At 38.9% G+C, this 23,533-nt stretch overlaps 1 protein-coding gene across 3 annotated transcripts in view; it reads left to right on the plus strand.

Annotated features, from left to right (window-relative positions):
- PTPN4 (protein tyrosine phosphatase non-receptor type 4) overlaps window positions 1–23,533 on the plus strand; it is an 85,478-nt gene that overhangs the window by 44,372 nt on the left and 17,573 nt on the right. For 2 of the 3 annotated variants that reach the window (XM_083737425.1, XM_083737426.1), the window contains exons 11-20: window positions 1,342–1,405; window positions 3,157–3,329; window positions 4,620–4,688; window positions 9,893–10,027; window positions 12,334–12,492; window positions 14,736–14,901; window positions 15,817–15,900; window positions 15,982–16,038; window positions 16,679–16,835; window positions 21,158–21,324. In XM_083737425.1, coding sequence (XP_083593551.1) covers window positions 1,342–1,405; window positions 3,157–3,329; window positions 4,620–4,688; window positions 9,893–10,027; window positions 12,334–12,492; window positions 14,736–14,901; window positions 15,817–15,900; window positions 15,982–16,038; window positions 16,679–16,835; window positions 21,158–21,324 — 1,231 coding nt within the window. The remainder of the gene's footprint in view (window positions 1–1,341; window positions 1,406–3,156; window positions 3,330–4,619; window positions 4,689–9,892; window positions 10,028–12,333; window positions 12,493–14,735; window positions 14,902–15,816; window positions 15,901–15,981; window positions 16,039–16,678; window positions 16,836–21,157; window positions 21,325–23,533) is intronic. The other variant, XM_083737427.1, reaches the window with a different exon arrangement.

The following is a 23,533-nucleotide window of genomic DNA, read 5'->3' on the forward strand; positions in this document are numbered from 1 at the left end:
TATTCTGGGTATGTCCGAATGTATGGCAACCCTAGGCAGTGTGGGGGATAGCTCAGTTAGTAGAACCTGAGACTCTTAATCCCAGAGTTGTGGGCTTGAGCTCCATGTTGGACAAAAGATTCCTGCATTGCAGGGGGTTGGACAAGATGTCCCGCGTGGTTCCAACGCTTCCAGCTGATTCTGTGATTGAAGCAAATCATACTAAATATTTTCATAACTTGGTTATTCACAGAACAGTGTGGGAATATAGCTTCTCCTTGGGAGGTTAGAACAGTCCTTCAGGGTGGATTGGTTTGGCCTACTTATTTTATTTGATGTCCCTGGGAAGTGATACAATCTTACAAGGGAGTCAATATTTGGATAGGTGTGATGCTATCTAAGCTGTCTTGTTGGCCACACATGTAGTAAGAACAACTCTGGATCCCAACAATAATTTGATACTTTGATGTGTTGTCATTCATTAATAGCACAGCAAATGTGCTTAAAATAAGGAATGCATACTACACAGAGACTTGCTTTAATTGAACAACTTGATTCTATAATCCTGCCTGCTTGATTGCAGCCACACCACTTTCATCATCCATGCTCATCAGTATCTTATCCTTCCTTGACAGCAGCAGCACAATAAATATGTTAAAAGTAATGTTGCAGCAGTAACAACCAATATTGTCATCTTGCTTACAGACAACTCTCCTAACTGTATGTGGAAAGTGCCAATTGTCTTACAGGTGCATCACAATTTCAGTACTGGCAAGTGCTTAATCAATTCCTTGAACCTCTTCCAGAAGTTGCATTCTGATACTCGAGGATTCTTGTATGTGATCTTATCATATGCAAATCATGTGCTGGAGGAGAAAGAATATTACTCTTGCTTGCATGGCTGAAATCACCCTCATTCTGATAAAAGCCAGACAGGAGCTAGTTTTGCAGCATTTTATTCGATTTTTATGAAACAAATACTCAGAAGCTAAGGTTGCTGTGTTTTACAAAGGTTAAGGGAAATATCCTTTGGCCATTTGCTGAGATTAATTACCCATTCCTCCCCAACCAGGCTCTAGTGAGTTTGAACCTCCCTCCACTTCATTCACTTCATAAATTGTAGCAATCATATATTGGGATCATTGATGTTCAAGGAATAGCACTTTCTGATTGTTTTGCCTTTCTGGTGGCTGTTTTGGGGAACTTCATCATGAGCAGAACTGATCTTTACCCTCTCCCATGGATCATAGTGGCATTGGGCAACAAATATGTTTGTCATAACCTGTCCAGATCCCTTTTGGTAGATACCTTTTGTGCATTTTAAAGAAATATTACATCATTTTGATTTTTTATTTCACTTAGGTTGAAGATTGTTAAAATTTCTTTTAAGTGCAAGCAGTTTTTTATTCAGCTTAGAAAAGAATTGGTGAGTACTGATATTAACATTTTTATCTGAAGATGCAAAGTGCTTCACTGTTGTCAGAGATGGTTTCATGCAAGTTACGTCTTTGGAGCTTCATACATGATAACACTACTTCAGTAGTGTGTTGTTCATTATAGAATTATCTAGTGGCAGATACTACAGTTTAAATGGTCCCTATTTTATGAAATAGTACATTAGATATTTTAAAGTTAGAGCTGTAGTCTGACTGATAGTCACTTTTGCAGACTGAAAATGGGAGGTGCAAATTCTCTTTCTTAAAAGTTCTTAATATAGGGTTGCATGATCCTCACGTGTCTTTGTCTTTGTCTGCATCTGGTGGGTAAAGGGGAAAGGAAGCAAGGATTGAAGGCTGCATTAAGACAGCAATGCTATGAGTTTCTTGTCTGCTCACCCCCATCGATTTGCAAGTGTGATTCAGATGCCAATAACAAACAGGTTCCTACCATCATTCTTTGCTATGAGAAAGGCAAAACTCTGGTTCTTAGCTGCCAGTCAAGTAAAACAGCTTCCCACCCCTTCAGTGAGTGGCTTAACAGGTTGCCCTTGGCAAATAAGGTGCAACCATGAAAGAATAAACTGCATGATGTAAGAGAGTTAGCAAGCACAAAGAGCAGTAGCCAATGTCTAAATTCAGCTTTATTTACTTTTCTGGAGCTGAGCAGGTAGAATATTCTGGGTTAGTGTGCATCAGCCAATCCTGCCTTAGCCCTGGGGGTGAGATTGAAGCACAGAGAGTATTGATTCCTTAAGAAACATAGACTGTGCTGCTGCTTTCTACCTTGCAATCCACTTACCACAGAGTCAGTGTGAAAGGGCTGGAGCGAAGTTTGGCAGGACTGCTATAAAGATTGAAAAACTGTAGTGTAGAGCATCGTAATCTCATTGCAACTCTACACATTTTGTCATGCCGTAAGTTAATCACAAGATACAGACGGATGCAAATGTTAGGGAGAAGATGCACACACTGTGTGACTACCCAGATAATACAACAAGCTAATTTTATATAGAAAAATGCCAGAATAGATGGGAGAACTCTTGAATGTGGAGCATGGGACACAGAGGAATGCAATCCAGGATTTTGGAGGGAAAGTTGAGAAAAGGTGTGGAGTATAAGAAAGTGCAAGAGAAGAAAGGCAAAGATGGGGATTGTCCACAAGGTTTTATAAAGAGAAGGGGCAATGAAGGAGCCTGGCATGTCCTGGTTGCATATTATAAGTTTTGTCAAACTGGTGGGAAACCCTTTTGTTCATTTGGAAGCCAAATATCAGCAATAGTGGACATATTTCTCTCAAATGTGGATTTCCTAACACTACTAATGATCTCCTGTAATGAGTATCTTAAGGAAGAAGGTAAATTCAACAGATTTGGCCAGTGTCGTATATGAACTGAATATGTGGCCTCGAACACAGGATTTTTATGACAGACATGTAGGTGTTCTATAGCAAATAAACCAATATGAAAAGGCTTTATTTAAGGCAGAGAGTTTGAGAACCACCATGGTTAAGAATATTGTCATGAGTTGGGGTTTTTTAATGACTGGGAGTTGATTTAACAGCCAGGAGAGAGAAGGAATAGATCTCTAATTACAGTGTTCCTTAGATAACCAGAAGGTCCTTTTTCCTGGAATATTTCTGTGCGTTTTTTGAAAGAGAACCATTTCATAAGAACTGTAGCCTCAACTACATTTCAGAATGCAAGGCTAATTTTATTAAATTTAAATCTTTTTGTCCCAGCATGAATCTAGAGAAACGTTACTAGGATTCAACATGGTGAATTATCGAGCGTGTAAAAATTTATGGAAAGCTTGTGTAGAACACCACACTTTTTTCCGGCTAGACAGACCACTGCCCCCTCAGAAGAACTTTTTTGCACACTACTTTACTTTGGGTTCAAAGTACCGGTACTGGTAAGTTTGGGCCATGTTATATGTTTTATGTAAAAAGAGGGAGAGATATCAGCATATTGTTAAGAATAACTTAGTGATAGATCAGATGAAACGCCTGTTGATTTTTAAACATTTAATACTCCAGATTTTTATGTTGCTCTACAGCCTGCAAAGGCATCTGGTTAAGTTAGCTTTCTTTACACTGCACTGTGCCAATTTTACTTTGAAAATGTGTGTTTTTCACTATAAAACTGTTGTTTGAAGTATATCCCTGCCCCCCATATATATATATATTTAAAGGCTTAAAATGCTAAGTTCTATTAATATTTGGGGGCAGATATAGAAATGCACCAACTCCATACAGATTGAGGCCAACATGTAGAAAGTGTCCCAGATGGCACACCTTTCCTTTTATAAAGGACAGTCAAACAAATTTCCTGGTGCACAGTGAGAGAAAAGTGAAACTGAGGAAAATAAAATAAAGGAACACAGGGCATGATTGTGAAGAAACAAGAAAACGACTAGAGAAAACTGCAACATCTTCTATAATGCTATGCTTGCAGGTTTCCTTCTTTCCTTTGGCACAGCATTGAAGAGGAGAGCAGAAGCTTCCACCTCCATTTTAAATTAACTGCAGTATAAGAATACATCTCAACCCTAAACCGTGGCTAATCTTACTAGGATTAGTGAAAGCAAGTCAGCTTCCAAAATTCTGCTCTGAATTTGGCTTGTTTGCATTAAGACTAAATGCAATTTTTTCCTGGGTTTGGATGTTGTAACAAGTTGTAATTAGTCTGAAGCAGATGCAAAAGCCTCAAGGTGATGGGGGGGACGGGACCGCATGAACTCAAAGCTCATGACAACTAGCCAGGATGGCCGTGTTCTGCCTTTGAATATTAGTTGCTGGTTATCCCAAAAGCAGGAAGCACTAGTACAATTAATTGCCACTGTTAAAACAGGATGCTGGACTAGATGGAACTTTGACCTAATAAAGCACAGCTTTTCTTATCTTTATGTATTCACCAGACAAAAAATCTCTGTTGTTAATCCCTGATTACAATGTATTACTATTTGACATTTTAAAGACTTGGAGAAATTTTGTGGCCGATTATCAGTATCTAATAATAGGTAAGAATTGCTTGGCAATTAGTAAAAGTATCCTAGAATATGGAAAGCCCCTGGTTTCATCAGGTCTAACATGCATTCACTGTTAGTCTAGTAATTTTACTGTTGGACTTGGATGCACCGGTGTGCTCATATTTAGGCAAAATATTTTTCCCCACACTTGACAATCTCAATATTTTATTTCAGTGGGAGAACAGAAGTCCAGTCTGTACAGTATGGTAAAGAAAAGGCAAATAAGGACAGGGTATTTGCCAGGTAAGCAATTTCAAGTTATTTGCATCCTGTACTGTTGTCTGTGGATTGTTACAGTAGCTTATTTTACCTGTTTTGAATTCTCTTCTTCCCTCAAAATCAGCAGATTACAATAGCTTTGTGCAGAAATTACTGTGCAGATTTTAATGTATGGTGCAACATACTACAAATTAATTCTGTACCAAAGTAAAATACATTAATATGTTTTCATATTGTATCATCATAATACATATTCCCTTAATGCAAATTCCCTTTTTACGCATACTTTGAATATGTAAACTGTGAAGACAGGCTATGCTTGGTGTAATAGGCCTTCCTTGGTGTCTGTGCATTCATCGTTATACTGAATCTGTTACAGTGAATGGTCTGAAAATCTGATCAGCTAGGTTTCTGGATCACACAGTGGAACTGTAAACACGTCTCTACACACATCTGAACCTATTTTCTGTGTTTGGTGGAGTCAGCTCCTTGAGAACAGCAGATGAATGGGAAATTTAGTCTTGTGCTAGGGAGACTTCATGTCTCTGTGGCCACTAGTATTGTTCTAGCCGAAGGACAGGCCGTGGTTAGTTCCATAGAACTAACACGATTTTCAGTTCAATAGAAACAAGAGTGGATAACTTTGGAGTCTTTGGTCCAGCTACAACAGGGAGCAACAACAAGCTGAGGCACTGCAGCTACATCCAAGAGCACTGAGAGAGTGAAGGGGTAGTAGAGACCACATAAAAGAATGAGAGTTTATCCTTCAGTTTGAGAGAGATGCAAGGGGGAAGGAAGGGTGAAATGGATCCTCATAAATAAATCCAAGAGTTGGGGAAAGCGGGTTTTCCCAAACAACATCACTGGGCAGAATGCAGAGGTATCGAAACAGGCAGCAGATTGGGAGCTTCCAAAAAGATCTACATTGGCTCTCTGTAGGCTTCTGAGCACATTAAGTGTTTCTGTTGATTTTTAAAGCCCTCAACTGCTTTGGCTCTGTGTACCTGGAGGAGTGTCTCCACCCCCACCATTTAGCCTGGACACTGAGATCTAGCTCTGAGGGTCTTCTGCTGGTTCCCTCACTGCAAAAACTGAAGTTACAGGGAACCAGGCAGAGGACCTTCTTAGTAGTGGTGTTTGCCTTGTGGAATTCTCTCCTATCCAATGTCAAGGAAATAAACAACTATTTGATTTTTAGAAGACATCTGAAGGCAGCCCTGTATTGGGAAAATTTTGACGTTTTATGTTTTATTGTGTTTTTAATATTTTGTTGGGAGCTGCCCAGAGTCAGATGGGCAGCAAATGAAGAATTGAATTGAACTGAATTAAAGTTGAGCATAGTGTCCGCCTACAAGATTGGAAAACAGAAAACCTGGGTTCCTGCTGAAAGAAGTTTCCCAGAAGGAGAAAAGGACTAGAGATGTCAAGGCTACTTCTTGAAAAGGGCGCAATGGGTGCTTTATGCTGTGTTTTGGTACTAGGTAGAAGGTCACAAAAGCACTCAAGGCTCAGGGGGTGGCAAGGTGTTGCCTTGATTCCATTAGGTTTCATTAGGATGCAAGGGAAATTGGCTTTTGCATGTCCAAGCAGCTCATAACCCAGGGCATTTAATGGTTATTTTTTGTTGGGAGCTGCCCAGAGTGGCTGGGGCAACCCAGTCAGATGGGCAGCATATAAATTACTATTATTAGTGATATTATTATACTTTTCCATTTCTGTGGAGGATGGAGGCTAGTTTGGTTAGATTGTTTTCATTTTGTTTGACAGACCTTGCCTGCTTAGCAACTGTAAACAGACAAAAAAGAAGCTGAGGGACAAAATGGAACTGATATGGCAACAAAGGCCCATTTCACTCAAACACCAGTCTGTGAACTGCAGGCACTATTAAATGTTATCTTCACACAAACTTTGGATGCATCTAAAGCATGCTTACTCAACAGTTCAAAGGGAATAATTATTTAACTCCTTAAAAGTGTTTAAGATGGTGAACAGAATGACAGCATGAACTTGCTTCTTCACTTTTCAAGCATTCTTCTCTTTGTACCTTTGCAACTTTTTGGTGCTTAAGCAAATGTTAGACTGGTGCTTGGAGGTATTGGACTGAATCGGGCAAAAAAAAAAAGGGAAAAAAGGAATAAAGGAGAAGAAACTGAATCCTGAAGAGATAAAAGTGTTGTGTATCCCAAGTTCTCACATCTATAAATTAGGGAGATGCCATATTCTGGACAGGTTGTACTCCTGTGGAAGGAGCAGGCCTGCAGTTTGTGAGTACTCCTGGATTCAGCACTGTCAGTGGAGGCTCGGGTGGCCAGGAGTGCCATTTTGTAGCTTCAGCTGGTCCACCAGCTAAAAGGCAGAAATGCCTTAACCACCATACTCAATGCTCGGGTAACTTCCAGATTGGATTATTGCAGTGTGCTTTATGTGGGGGTGTCCTTGAAGACAAATCAGAAATTTCCATTGGTACAAAATGCAGTGGCTAGATTACGGGCTGTGGTTCCATTTACATCTCACATAACCCCTGTTTTAGAATAACTGCATTGGCTGCCAATTAATTTCTGGGCCCAAGGTGCTCACATTAGTGATTAAAATCCTAAATACCTGAAAGACCATCTCCTCTTGGGTGCTAAGAGCAGCAGAAGAGAGCCTCTTGGTAGTTCCACAGCCCTCAGAAGCTCAGGTGGTGGTGATGTCCCAGGAGGCAGCATTCTTTGTAGTAGAAGCTGCCCACGGAGATGTGTCTTGCAACATCAATATACAACTTTAGGTACATTCTGAAGACACACCTCTTCACCCTGGCTTTCGATACAGGATGTCTGGGAACTGCCATCAGGTCAGAGGCGAGAGGGGGAAGGGCAGTTGTGTTATAGGGAACCTCCAAAGATCTTGCGAAGCAGCTCCTCATCTGGCGAGGAGGAAAGCCCCACCTCCAGTGGAGAGGAGGTGGTGGGACCAGGGGATGCTAGGGAGAGCCTCAATGCCAAAGCTGAGCAAGCCGGAGAGGAGGGAAGTACCCCTTTGCCAGCGCCCAGTCTGCGCAGTAGGTTTCGGTGCAAGGAAGGGAGGAGAAGGCTTGGGGTCATGCGACTGTTATGCTGGGGGAGGTACAAGGACCGCCAACTCCCAGATTCTGCTAGCGACTGAGCCGGACATGAACTTGCAACGCTCTTCACTGTAAATAGTTTGCACTAATAATAAAGCCTGGAAAAGACAGGTTGGAGTCTTGCCTGTTTGCTCTCGAGCAACTACACCACCACCTGGCACATGAGAAGTATGTTTTTAGCATATCTTAACCCCTGGTGAGCAAAGCTAACTCTTAGTTGAGTGTACCTCTTCACTAATAGTGCATCTCTATCTTAAATCTATTAATCCTCTAAAATACAGTTGAAATTTCAAAGCCAAGACTGGTGTCCCGAGTTGTTTGGAAATTTATTTTGCCCCCTGTACTTGTTAGATAATTTCCCATAACCTAGTTAATGTGAGATGGAATTGAAATTAAAATCTCTGCAATGTTTTGAGTTACCTAAAAGTAAACCATAGAAATGAAGCAGTTAGTATTTTTTTGACATGGGCACTTATTAGAAGAGGAAGCCCTGGGAAGTGTATTGCTGCAATGTGGTGAACGTTTCTTTGAATTGCCACAAAGAACAGGAAGCTTAGGTAACATGCGTAAGTGGGTGGGTCTCCAAGGTTAAAACAGTTAATAATCAAATGTTCAAAATACAGTTTGACAGTTAAATGTTTCTGCTGTGTTGGCTGCTGAGGGGCACTACTACAAATACAACTTTTCACTTGGTAATTAAGGTGAGTGTTTCTAGGAGTTGCAATGTTCCTAGAAAGAGAATTCAAGCTCATTCAACCTACAGAAATCCCTTTTAAATGCAACACGTCTAAAGCCATCAGCATTTGGATGTTTGCATTCTTATAAAGTTTTATTAATCCTTAGAGGATTAATTCTTTCCTAGACTACAATAGATACAGTTGGCAAAGTATTTGCTAAAGTTGTCTATCATACACCTTTTTAATTCTGTTCCCAATAGTTTTTCTTTAAAAGCCTCTAACTTTAAAAGCTTCTAACTGCATCTTGCATCTTGCAGTTAGAATCGTTATATTTGCAAATTATTTTGTTCATTTTAATCTAGAAATCATCTGGCTAAGTCGCAGAGAAGTCTTGCCTATTTAAATTTCATATAGATGTACCCCTCTCTCTCTCTCTCTCTCTCTCTCTCTCTCACGGTTTGCTGTAGAGATGGTTGTTTGTTTCATTAGCCTGGTTGTGTTTCTCTTTTGATAAGAAAAGTACTTTAATGCAGCTGTTTAGTTTAATGTCAGAAACTAGGGTCTAGTACACATAGTTGCATAAAACATAGTAGTTCTGTGTAACAAAATCTGATTGCAGTTTTTGAGGAAAAGCAAAAAAAGCAGCCGGGAAAGAGGGCAATACTTTTTTGCTTGCCTGTGTTTCACTGTAATACCACTTCCACAAACACTTCTCCTACACACACACACACACACACAGAGAGAGAGAGAGAGAGAGAGAGAGAGAGAGAGAGATTTTTCCTACTGGAATCTTAATACCCTCCTTGTGGGCCCTGCTCCAAGTGTCTGTGAAGTGAAGTGGGGCAGGTGACTGCCAAAGAGAGGGCCTTATTGGTAGTGAACTGGCTATAGAATAGCCTTTCCAGAAAGGTTTGTCTACTTCCTTTATGGTCTTTCTCCAGTGTCAAGTGAAGACCTTTTAATTATCTAGGCTTTTCAACTGAATTTACAGCTCAAAATTTAAAACAATCTTGCACTGCTTCAGTGCATGGATGTTTTTTTGCTGCCTTTTATTAATTGTTGTTGGCTTTAATTATTATTGTACACTGTGTTTTTAATTTTTTGCCTACCAAATGTTCATTGATGGGCAGCTATATAAATCTAATAGCAATAATAAATAAAGTGGCACATCTGAATTCATAGTGATTCAGTATCGTAGTGAGAAAGACTTTGCCACAGCACAAGCTATGATTTGGTTGTTTATATTCATTAATTTAGTGTTCTGCATCACGTTTCTTTAGGTGCTCTGAAACCCCTTGCACTATTTGGAGGAAATATTTAAATAACGAGTCAGTGTATCAGCCCCTGTATAGGGGAAAGCTAATGCTATTTTCTTGTTCACCTCAATTCCCAATTAATTTCTTCAGAGAACTTCCAGATACATATTGGTAATTTTTGTATTGTTTTAGATCCCCAAGTAAACCTCTGGCTCGCAGATTGATAAGCGGGATGGACTGGGAGGTTGTCAGCAGGAATTCAATGTCTGATGACAGGTTAGAAACTCAAAGTTTACCATCCCGCTCTCCACCTGGAACCCCTAATCAGTAAGTAAAATTGAATAGTCCCTGAGCCACTAGTTACCTCTTATTTTTATTTTATTAAGGAAGGGAAAGTACTTGAGATCCGTTTTTTGGGAGGGATGTGTGTTGAACCAGAGTTCTTTCCATACTAAGCATTTAAAAAGAAATTGTGAGGCAACACAGAGGCAGATAGACCAAAGTGTATGTTATAATAATCACATATAAAGAAAAACAAACAAACCTTAAATTAAATTATATTGAAGGAAAAGCAGTTGTGAGTTTCAGGATGTGCTCCCAGATTGAGCCCTGCACTGGTTCTGCCTTCACCCAGACACTATTTTCATTGCATCAGAAAAACAGGCCTGGTTCTAAACCATAGCTTATAGCTATTGAATGGCCTGAGTGAGCCTTGAACTAGCATGCCTGTCTCTCCTTCTTCCTCATTGCCATGAGGAAGGGATTGGAAACATTCATTTCCACATCACAGACTATGGTTAGTTTAAGCTTTGTTTCTGATCCTTGCTAATTTCATAAACCGTATATCAAATGCACTGTAATTTGCATTTCGGATGTAACACAAATTGTTACTTGTTTAAATCGGGAGGTGGATTCTTGCTATCTCCTTCTTGTGGCTGTGCCGAAGGAGAGGGATGTGCGAACCAGCCATTCACATAGCCCAACCCTATGGTTTACAGCAGTCTGTGTTACTGTTGCAATGAAACCGCTAGCTCTCTACAACTTGAATGTGTGTGTAGGAAATCTAATGTGACCCAAATGAGAGGAAAGTCATGTTTCTGAGTTAAGTGCTGTGTGTGTGTAGATATGACTTCTTTTATAAAAAAACTAAACCACAGTGGGGACCTTTCCACATAGGTGGAAAGTCAGGTTGTGTCAGAAGAGGAAATAACATTTTTTCCTGACGTATACTGGCTTTTTGCCTCCATTTATATCTGGATTGCTGGGTTCCTACAGGAAGAGAAGGCAGGGTGCTGTATCCAATGCTAGTCCTGCTCAGAGTAGACCCATTGAAGTTAATAGACCTGAAGGTTTGAGCCAGGTAGCCCCACCCTGTTGCTGTTTCCAGGCAGACGCCCATTTATTTGGAGGCTGCTGTGGGTTTAGAGGCAGCAGATAGCAATAATAGGACCACTGGTGGCTTGAAGGTACATGCCAATTTTATCCTTGCTCCTGTTCCTGCACCTGAAGAACTGCTGCCTGTTGAGGAGTCAGGAATCTGAGCCAGCTAGCCCTGCCCTGGAGAGCAACTGTAAGAACTTTGCTTTGGATGTTGCTGTTTCTAAGGAGGAAGCAACTGTGTAAGCAGTTGTTTGTGAAGGGCAGCTGTGTCTATGGGGAGGACGCAAATGCAGCTCATGACTGTAGAAAGTGAGATTCATGGTGTGCCTGGGTTACTTCATATTTCAATTTTTTTCTAGTTTATTTTATTAAACTTTTGTATTAGTACTAATCTGTTCAGTGTTTCGAGGGCCTTGACCAAAAAGTGGTATAGAAATAAACTGATGATAACTAACTTGGATACATGAATTTCAATAGGTCTATTCTATATAGGACTAGCACTGGATTCAACCCAATGATTTTTTATTAGAAGCCTTTATGTTGATATTTGTGAACTTAATAGACAAATATACAAAGTTTTAAAAAACTGTACAGTTACACTTACTACACACTAAAGTTGACTTGTTGGAGCAACAGTGGTAATAGTCAGGATTTGTGATGGTGGTTTATTTGTTGATGCATATTTTTTCTTCCATGGAAATCTATAATCAGTGTAATATTTCTATGGTGCTTTGCTAGTAAACACTAATGGGGAATATATTCCATCTAAATCAAAGGAAACTGTTTAATTCATGCATTTAGGATTACAGTTAGTGGCTTTCATCCAAACCTGGCCTTCGTGGAATGGAAGGTTTTTTTCTGTCTACAGAAAGCTTTAGATCCTCTAGTGGGGGGTCATGCTGACAAAATGGGGGGAGCAACTGCCGCTGATTTTTTTTCATCCCCTGCAGCCTCCCACCCACTGTTTAGAAGGGTTACCCAACCCTTGGGATCAGATTTTTGGAGGACACACAGGGCTGCTGGGGGAATGGGTAAAAATCACCTTTTTCCTCATCTCCCTTCTGCCAGTGATAATGTCTTCTAAACAAGTTTGATTTGGGGGATGTTCCTGCTAGGGGTGCTGTGTCCAAGACACAAGAAATTAGAGGAATAGATAAGTTTTAGAAGCATTTTTTTTTAAAAAAATCATAAATCATCCAAGTCTTGACAAGCATACCTGCAATTATTGAACAAAGTGTTCTTTTCCTGATTAGTCGCAACTCTGCATTTACTCAAGAGGGAAACCGTTTACGGCCATCCTCAGTTGGGCATCTAGTAGACCATGTGGTTCATCCTTCGCCAAGTGAGGTTTTTGCAAATCACCGATCTCCTTCTTCCACCCAAGCCAACAGTATCATTCTGGAATCATCACCGTAAGCGTAGTTTTTATAATGCTTTATTTTATAGCAGAACAACAAAAATGGTTTTTAAAGGCTACACCTAAAAATAATCTACATTTTGTGTTTTTAATGTATTGTGTGTTTTGATGTTAGCTGCCCTGAGTCTGGTCCTCGCCGGGGAGGGCAGGCTATAAGTAATTTTATTATTATTGCTATTATTATTATTATTAAATTATTATAGGTTGACAGCCCCATTCTTTAGTGATTGCTTTGCAAATGAAAACTGATGTAGCACAATTGTAGCATTTTTAATAGAAGCATAATATAAATAAACAACGTTGACAAAGACTTGGCTACAAATCAGGAGTTGCTTGTTCATATTTCACCTATGCTATCAGGTGGCCTTAGGCAAGCAATTCTCTTAGCTGCAACGCGCACACACACACCTGCTGCCATTAGTACATATTACACCATTAGTAATATGGGAAGAATAATACTAATACTTAAACTGGCATGCTGTAAGGATCTCAGTAATGTACATGAAACCTTGTGTTCCTTACACTATATACATGTTAAACATGCAGTGAGTAATACTTATTATTTTTTATAAATATTGTCCAACCTGACTCTTGACAATATAGTTGGCCATAACCAGTGTCAGTTTGTTAGAAGTTCCTGCGTGCAGTTCCTGGCATCTCCAGTGGAAGGGAGTTTAATTCGGCCCTAGTTCACATTAAAAATCATATTCCCTATGTGTGCAAATAGTTGTGTGGCCATTCCAAATGATTTTTGTCAGTTGAAAGGTATGTGTAGTATCTGTAATTTTTTATTCATGAAAGTGGCAGTAGGAAAAAAACCACATGCATAGCAAGCAATCCAAATGTGTTTTTAAGAATCCTTTCTCTCTCTCTCCCTCTCTCTCTGTCAAATATGAAACTATGTTATTTTACACAGCAGTTTAGATATATTTAACACAAACAGAGCTTATTAGAGTAGAGATTTTTCCTTTTTTATTTGATTATGCAAATTGCTGGATGCAGTAATACAGAGGGCTGCTTTGACTGCAAAATAGTCTGCTTTCACATCTATTGTCTAAGCATTCATAAGGAAATTCAAAGCTGACTGGGCAAATATAAAGCAGGCAAGGTTTTGCCCAAAGCTTCATCCCTAGTTCTCACAATTCATTATGGTAACACATTACAGTGTGTTACACTCACAACCAGTGTGTTACTTTACCTAGTTTCAATGGTAGCTTATTACTTCACATAGTCTGTTTATAAACAAATGCATAGTTCCTTTATTGCATTTTTAAAAAAGAAATAACTTTATTGTGACTTTAGTCATGCACATTGTGTTATAACAAAAGTGGGTACTGATCAGGAGTTGGGCAGACCACAGATGAAGCTAGGACTTTCTTAGGTAACACTGACTAGTTTTGCGTGAATGAGAACCATTAGTCATTTATCATATGAGTTTTGTATGTTTGTGGATTTCACTGTCCCAATGGTGAATTAATGCTGATTTGAAATGTTTGACAGTGATTCAATGACAGCTGCAGTTACTATTAATTTTTATTCAAAATACAAAGTAATAGTATATCAAATCTGTCACATTTGCAAAAGTTCTGTAGAAATTTCCAGTATGGATAAGTACCCAATTAAATTCATGTACTGTAAATTGATTATCCACTTCAATAAGTCGCTGACCAGTGCACATGGGTTTAAGCAACATCAGGTGTTCAAACATGCAATGAAAGTGGGCTTCCTGCTTCCACATCTTGATTGAGGATCTCCTCCTTTCTTATCTGTAAAATTTGTGCCAACTAGTAAGTGGGAGAGTTGAAATTTTAGAATGAAATCCCTTACATAGGACTGCTCTGTGTTTTTAAGAGGATCCAAGCAACAAATGATTGAGATCTCCTTTGTCGTCCTTAATTTGTCACCTAAGATTTAATTTGGAGGTCTTGTGAATTAAATACTTAAGGGAGAGGTGAATAACATTCTTTTTGAAACGTTCCTATATATTAATAGCAAATTCATTCTCTCAAATGTGAACCTTGCCAAAAGACAACTCTCCTGTCAAAGAGTAATAGCAGGCTTGGGAAACTTTTGCAGAAGTACCAAAAAAAAAAAAAAATTAGTCGGGGAACCATAATTGAGGTTGCAAGCCAATGATGTCCAATGCACCAAAATTCCAAAGTCTTTTTAGTGATAGTTTCTCTTTATTTAGCATGCAGTTTGGAGTTTTAATGAGATTTCTTTTCATTTTGTTTGTAGATCTCAAGAGACCGCTGTAGATGGGCAACCACCTGCACTGCCACCTAAACAATCTAAAAAGAATAGTTGGAACCAAATTCATTATTCACTTTCTCAGCAAGAATTGGATAACCATATCAATGAAACGTATGATGATGATTCTTCTTCATCTCCTGAAAAATCTACAGTAAGAAGCTACTTTAAATTTGTTTGTCTAGTTTGAGTCAATATTCTTCTTGGAGGGAGCGGGGAAATGAATCAGTATCAGTAGGTCTGATAGAAGTAGATTCAACTAGAGTGAATTAATAACATAAATAATGGTCCTCGGGTTCCCTACCCCATCATGCTCTTGGTGAAATGGAACGTGAGTCCAAAACACCGCTTTTAATAGAACTCTTATTTCTGATAGAGCTAAAAGTATAGACACAATGGAAAGCAAATCCTGTGTAACATTTTCATGGTGTAGCTCTGGGATGTTTTATAGAATGTATTAATTTGGAATAGTATTTATTTATTTGATCTATTTATTTTCCATCTGAAAAACCTTTAAGCAGTATAATAGTTATGAGATGTCTTTTCAAAATATTTGCATAAATCATATTCCCAAACTGTATCTTTATAGTACACAATATAATTCCCTTATTTGCACATACCCCTTACCGTTTCTGTGAGCCACGCAACTTTCATTATACTTATGCAAACCAAAATGGTAGGTACTTGGAGCACACTTCCTGGTAATGAATGCACTGCTGGTACTTAGGTCATTTTTGCATCAAACAAGTCAATAGTAAAACCATTAACTTTGAAGAAAATTCCAACAATGTCTCATGGAAATTGAAACTTGAAAATATCTTCTTATATGAATACTGGTTTTCAGGTAAATGTGTTTTAGGATTAGCTATAAATTTCTAGTCTGTCTGTCCTCCCTCCCCGACTCGCTTTGTCCCTTTCTTTTCTTTCAGTCTTAAACAGTTATGTGCTCATTATTAATGAGAGACATTAACTAGCTATGCAATAGATGATGAATTATGGATTGCCTGGGGTTTCAGTAGTGCCTATAGAAATTCAAGTATGGAGAATAATGCTGTGTTTTCATTTACAGCCCAATGGTGGGATTCCCCATGACAATCTCGTTCTGATCAGAATGAGACCAGATGAAAATGGAAGATTTGGTTTCAATGTAAAGGTATTAAGACCTACCCTTTTAATATATCTTTGAAAGTAGCTTGAGCTGTACGTTCTTTAATTATTGCCCTTTCCTTTAAAGGGTGGATATGATCAGAAGATGCCTGTCATAGTGTCCAGAGTGGCTCCAGGAACACCTGTAAGTTGTCAGAGAAAGTTTGCAGTGATGTCTACTTAGATAGATTATTTCAGAATGCTTTTTATTCACTTTGCTTATCCCCTGGCTGTATGTAGCAATCTAATGTTCAAAACATGCCACTATCATAAATAATCTTAGAAAAGGACTCTAATAGAGAATCTCCAGTGCTTTAATATAGAAGAATTCTTGATTTGCTGTAGTATATATCTGATCAAAGATCCTATCCTTCACTTTTTTCCTACAATATATAATGTAGAGGTTGAAAAATCCTGTTTGTGTGTGTCGTGCTCTGCTTCCAAAAAAGTGTATATTGGCATATTTAAAGCTTAGTTTAAATTGAAAAATGAGATCTTTTAATTTGCAGAGATAATAATTGTTTATAGGATAAAAAATTGGAAAATTAAACTTTTTCTTACCAACGACAAAATGGTTGCACTGCCAGAATTCTGGATAAACCAAGGTTCATAAATTATTTATCAGGTCTGAGTCTTTATTTTTTCATATATTCAGACCCTAGTGATTAAATCTTCAGATCAGAACCGCCACAGTATCTTGATACTGAGTTCTTCGTTACTTAAAAATAAGACAGCAAGCCCTATTTGTAATATCCACTGCATCAAACACTTGTTTCATGTTGCAGGCAGATGTTTGTGTTCCTCGTTTGAATGAAGGAGATCAGGTTGTACTGATCAATGGCAGGGATATATCAGAACATACCCATGATCAAGTTGTTATGTTTATTAAAGCTAGCTGTGAGCGGCACTCAGGGGAGCTTGTGCTCCTAGTTCGACCCAATGGTGAGTAATTTTATCAGTGGAAAGCATGCTTGCTTTTTGCTGTTTTACCATGTTCCTTTCAGGGCGTTTGTTGTGTCTCCTACTATCCTTATACTGGCTATGCATTTTCTACAACTGTGTAAAATACCATAGAGAGGGTCGTGTTAAATGAAAGAAGTCAAACCATCTTTTAACAAAAATTGTATGACACAGGCTTTTGTGGACTCAATCCCACTTAATCAGATGCATGAAGTGCAATCTTAGTTAACATGTACCTTAAGAAGAAGATTTTAAGGTGGGCATTGAGTGGTAATGAGATTTTAAAAATGTAGTCAGTGATAAAATACAAAGTTTCCCTGTACTAACAACAGGAATCCAGTAATTATTTCCTCACTTCCAGGTGTGCCATACATTTCATTGCTTCCCTTGCCCAATGCCCTTATCACTCTTGTTAGGTATAACAGGGGTACACAAGTGACATAGCCTCATATACCATATGGAATTTCATTGGCTGACCTTAAATTCCAGTATTACGAAAGAGGAAGTAATATTTTTCTGTCTGATTTCTCTGTGCTGTTCAGGGTGTTATACGTGTCTTGTCATGTATTTTGTTACTCACCTTTTTCCTAAGCTAAGAAAGCCAAACATTTTAGCTTTTCCTCATAGGGAAATTGTTTCAACATCATTGATCAGTTGAGTTCCCTTTTCTGTTTCTTTTCTTACTCAGATAATTAGTTTTTATTTTAATTGGATGGCCAGAACACAAAATTTCAAATTCAGACACACAATGGATTTAGGATACCAGTGGACTTATTTTCATTCTTTCTTAATTTCTTTCCTTTGCCAGTTTATTTCAGTCATCATTTTCTGTTTAGTCACTACTAATTCAGACTCCACCTGTGTATATGAAACTAGTGTTTCTCCTGACCTCCCCCCTTGTTTATCTTTCTACTCTTAACTTACATGGAATCTGATTTGCTATTTTGTTGCCTATATAACTACTCTGTAGAGATTCTACTGGAGTAACTCCACCTGGGTTTTCAGCATCACTAATAACTTGGTGTCATTTTCGTACTTGGCCATCCTGTTTTCAAATCACTTTTCAGGGAACCCCCATTTCCCTCTACAGTGATACCTCAGTTTACCAACTTAATCTGTTCTGGAAGTCCATTCTTAAACCAAAACCATTATTAAACTGAGGTGCGCTTTCCCTAATGATGCCTCCTGCCGCCGGTGCCCTTCCACCATTTGGATTCCATTCTTAGACCAAGGTAAAGTTCTCAAACAGGGACACTACTTCTGGTTTTGCAGAGTTCATAAACCGAATCGTTCATAAACAGGACTGTTCTTAAACCGAGGTACCACTGTATTGTGAAAATTCCTGAATTTTGCTTGTAGCACTTCAACCAGTTAGATTCCTAAGAGGAATTGTCCTCGTATCTTATGACATAGTCACTTACTCAGGACCCTTTGTGAGCAACTTAAAAAAAACAACCGTTTGGAGGTCCAAATATATAATGTCCGCCAAAGTCTAATATTTGTTTGATACACTCAGAACATTCTGAAAAGCTTGGTGTAAGAGAAGTCTTTTGTAGTTGTCAGAGGTATTCTCAATTCGCAACCTTCGTTCTGTATGTCTTAATCATGTGAACTCTTAACAATGTTGTCCACCAATTTATGTGGGACAGATTAAACTAGTGAACCTGTAATTTCCTGGGTTTCAGATTTCTGGCATAGTTACTGATTTTAGTGAGTAGCATATTTCCCCCATTCAGGTTCTAGAGAACCCTTGAATTTTTGTCACCCACACTCAGAGACAGGTTGGTTTTTAAGTATTCAGTTATCCCCTAGAGTCACCTTGTATTTGACTTAGTTCTTCAGATTCCCTCCCCTACCAAAAAAATTCATTTGGGTGTGTCTGTCTTAACTTATTCACAGTGAAGAACAGCATAAAGTTCATTTAGCGTCTCTGCAGTCTTTCTGTTCTCTCCATGATAAATCATTTCACACATTGTCATCTAATGGTCTGACTTCCTCTCTTGCTCATTTCCTGCTTCTGATGTATTTATAGAATTTTTTGGTGTCATGTTTTTGTAGCAATATAATCTTCAACATAATATTTTTGCTTGTCTTATCAACTTGAATTATTCTTACCAAAGTTTGTAGTCCTTAATTTTTTTATTGTGGGCAAAACTTGTTAAAGCATGCCTTTTTATATAGTATCTTGGTCTCTGTTTATTAACTTGTGTTCTAAAACTAGCAGTCCTAGGCACACTTCTTTGGGGGAATTGGTCTCATTTAACTTAGTGGGACTTACACTAACGAGGAAATGATGAATTGGATCTGGCTGTAGGTGTCACAGTTGTAGCTTTCTTACAACCCTCTCCTGAGGGTTGGGAAACGTTTTATGGAATGTGGTGCAAGAAACTGAAGAAAAGCTCGTGGAAGCTGCCCAAAATCAGACCCTGAGGTGTGTTCTACATTTATGGAAGACGCCTCTGCCTGATTTTCAGGGATTTTCACTGAACCTTAGAAGACACGTTTTGGAGGGCTGCTTGGAAAGGATGAGGTGGGAACGTATTCTTTCAGCTACTTCTGTGGGATGGTGCTCAAGCTCCAGCTCTATCTGTTTTTGCATGCAGTCAGTAAACATTTATTATGGAGGTATTTGCACAGGTCACTGTGCAAGTGCAACATAAGAACTATGTAGCAAAGAAATAGGATAAATAAAAGTTCTTAAGCAGAACAGTTGAAACTGGCATAAAAACCTTATTCATTTAAAAAAAAACATATATTTTTTAGTTCACCTTTATTGCATCCTAGTCCCAGAAAATAAATTAAGTAGGTGTTTTGATTTAACTTGCCAAGCTGATGGGCTCTCTGTGTTGATTGTCATATTAGTTTAAATAAAAGACCTTGAAATTGAGAATTTAGTAGACAGCCATGATTTCCTCCTCCAATTTTTTTTGCAGATTTATTTTAGTTACAAGCATTACTAATAAAATATGTTTGTATTCGGCAAATACTGTCTGGCATGTATATAACACATGTTGTTTCCAGGCAAGAAATGAATGCAGGGTGGTTGTTAAGTGATAACAGGATACATTCTAGTAAAAAAAATATATATATATATGGCCTTTTCTACCCTTAATTAACAATCACACCACTGGATAATAAAATGTAAAGCCAAATGTTTTCCGGGTACAAAGGAGAAGGATACCAGAGTTTTTTTAATTGAATTAAATGTGTGGATTGATATTACATAAATTCAATCTAATACATTTGTATCAATAAACATCTTGTTAAAATTGTAGCTAGCTTGGGGTTTTATCTCTCTGGTGCAGGGTGTTTTGACAGGAGTTCCTTCCCCATGATGTGATCGCACAGTAGTGGGAGAAGAAAGCAACCACCTATATCAGTTGCTTAGAATTTTTGCACTCAAGCATACCTCATCATGCAGAAAAGATCCATGCATGTGTGTTTCTTTAATGTGCTCTCCCTGGTCCTGAATGGGGGCAACTGAATGACCAGGTGTGCAGCCTTGGAGTCATTTTTTACTCTAAGCTGTCTATGGAGGCACAGGTCAATTCTGTGTCCAGGGCAGCTGTCTACCAGCTCCATCTGGCAAATACTGTCTGGCACTGGCATACTGGTGCATGCTCTGGTTATCTCCTGCTTGGACTAATGCAGTGCATACTACCTGGGGCTACCTTTGAAGGTGACTTGGAAACTACAACTAATCCAGAATGTGGCAGCTAGCCTGGTGGCTGGGAGTGGCTGCCAAGACTATATAACACTGGTCCTGAAAGACCTGCATTGGTCCCCAGTGTGTTTCTGAGCACAATTCAAAGTGTTGCTGCTGATCTTTAAAGCCCGAAACTGTCTTGGCTCTGTATACCTGAAGGAGCACCTCCACTCTCATCATTTAGCCTGGACACTGAGATCTAGCTCCGAGGGTCTGCTGCTGGTTCCCTCGCTGCAAGAATGTGAGGTTCCAGGGAACTAGGCAGAGGGCCTTCTCAGTAGCGGCATCCACCCTGTGGAACATCCTCCCATCAAGTGTCAAGGAAATAAACAACTATGTGACTTTTAGAAGACATCTGAAGGCAGCCCTGTATCAGGAAATTTTTTATGTCTGATGTTTTACAATTTTTATATGTCCTGTAAGCCACCCAGAGTGACTGGGGAAACCCAGCCAGATGGGTGGGGTATGGATAATATAATTATTATTATTGATTTATTAATATTAATGTTAATTAATGTAGATTAATGGATGAAGCTGCTGTCCGCAGTTTTGCAGAGTTCTCTTCCTCAGTAATTATGCTACTTCTTGTTTATTGCAGCTGTTTATGATGTGGTAGAAGAAAAGCTGGAGAGTGAGCCAGACTTCCAGTACATCCCTGAGAAGTCCCCACTAGATGGTGCCCACCAGGATGATATTGCTCTGAGGGAATCGATGTTTCAACTGGCAGAGGGGCTTATCACGGGAACTGTCCTGGCTCAGTTTGATGTAAGTAATGTATTTCCTGGGGAGTGTGTGCTTCTTGGTTTGCTTTCCAGCTGAAAATCCTTTACTCTTGGGGCTAAGAGATAACCTATAGCTAGATCCACATTACTTTGATTAGGTCAAGCGGTATAATGGCAGTTTGCATTCCTCCCTTGCCTCTTTTCTTCCTTCCCTCATAAACATTTGTGGGCTCCATTTAAAAATCAGTGTTATTATCTAATATCTGATTTTCTGAGTAAAGTTGAGCCTTTCTTAATAGCTATAGACAAACTCCTTCTTAGTGCTTCCTGGTCAGCTATTGCATCTGTTTCCCTTCAGTATCATGGCCCAATGTGGGGTAAAACGCTCCTCAGTTACTATTACGCACAGCTTCCATTTCTAAAATGTGTGTCGTGCTAACCATATAGCCAGAGCTGTAATCCCAAACGCACTAGATAGCTTTTGGCAGTGATGCTCTATCTCAGTACTCATGAATAGACTGTTGGCATGGTCAGAGATGGCACTGACCATATGCTTGGAAGCTGCAAATGGAGAGATCTGGTTCAAGTCTTTGCTTTAGGCCAGGCTTCCTCAACCTCGGCCCTCCAGATGTTTTTGGCCTACAACTCATGATCCCTAGCTAGCAGGACCAGTGGTCAGGGATGATGGGAATTGTAGTCTCAAAACATCTGGAGGGCCGAGACTGAGGAAGCCTGCTTTAGACTAATGGTTTTCTTTTGCTCAGGGACAGCTTTTTGTCAACATGATGCCCTCCAGAAGTTTTGGAGTACAACTCCTATTAATCCCAGCCAGCATTGCCATATTGTCCGAAAATCTGGAGAGCACCAGATTGGTGAAGGTTCCCATATGGAAATAACTAGTTAATTGACTCTCTTTGTAAACTATGCCAGGTTTTCAGTCTAATCTGTTGTGAATGAAATATTAAACATTTAGCATTACATAACACACGCCATTACACGATAGATTGAAATATGTACAAATGTAGGTCAAATTTTGGTCTGCCACTCATTTTTCTGTCTAATCTAAAATGTGTGAAAGAACAATAGTTCTTTCAGCAAAGATTACTAGAATGTTGTCAATATCAGTGAGCTTCATTTTCTGTAGATCTATTAAAATAATTGATTTAAGGAAATTACAGTGGTACCTCGGGTTACATACACTTCAGGTTACAGACTCCGCTAACCCAGAAATAGTACCTCGGGTTAAGAACTTTGCTTCAGGATGAGAACAGAAATCGTGTGGCGGTGCAGCAGCAGCGGGAGGCCCCATTAGCTAAAGTGGTGCTTCAGGTTAAGAACCATTTCAGGTTAAGAATGGACCTCCAGAACGAATAAAGTACGTAACCAGAGGTACCACTGTAATTTCATTTCAAGTATTCTTTCTTTTTTGCATCAACACATGCATATACCGATTAGGCACTACACTCTAATTTTATAAAGAAACAAAAATGAAAATAGTAGTTGTTGACTTTCGGTTTATTCCTAATTTTGCTGGTGAGTTTTTTTCTTTTGTCGCTAAGTAAGTAGAGGAAGTGAATTGGGTGTATATTGCTTTTCTCCAGCTGCTGCCATTCTTTTGTTTCAGAAATATAACTGAGTATATAATTCCTTTACCTTCAGAGCATATTGCTCATTTTGATTACTTTAGTAATGCATTTCTCTTCTCTCCTAGCCCTAAGGCATTAAGAGGAATAAACAATATGGCTTATGTTCTGCTTTATGCTGCATAGGGACTCAACTGTCTCTCATTCAGGCTTCTTCCTATGACTGTATAAACCCACAAAATAGGGTGTTACTTACAATTTGTGTGTGGAATGGAAGAAAACATCTTTCATGCTTTTTTGAAGAATCTTGTACTGGGTGCTGTCACAGTTCTCATGACTAGGTGGGCTATTATTTGGAGGAAATATGCTATTTCTTATATTCTTCTTTCAGCTTAGGGAACCATCACTTTTGTGGTCTCATTTGCATGGCATGATAAAGCAAACCATGGGTTATGGAGACACTGCAAGTGTGTGGCCTCCTGGAGAGGTGCTCACTGCCACTTTCCTGCTGTGCCACATAGAGTTAATCTAGGTCTGACTTAATATTTATTCATTTATTTGGCTCCCCAAAGCGGTTTACAAGCTAATAACATACATAAAGCAGTTATACAAAAACAATTTAAAATATTTATAAATATTTTTTTAAAAAACAGTTTAAAACAACAGCAC

This window comes from Podarcis gaigeae (genome assembly GCF_964106915.1).
Source record: "Podarcis gaigeae genome assembly, chromosome: 1".
Taxonomy (NCBI): Eukaryota; Metazoa; Chordata; class Lepidosauria; order Squamata; family Lacertidae; genus Podarcis; species Podarcis gaigeae.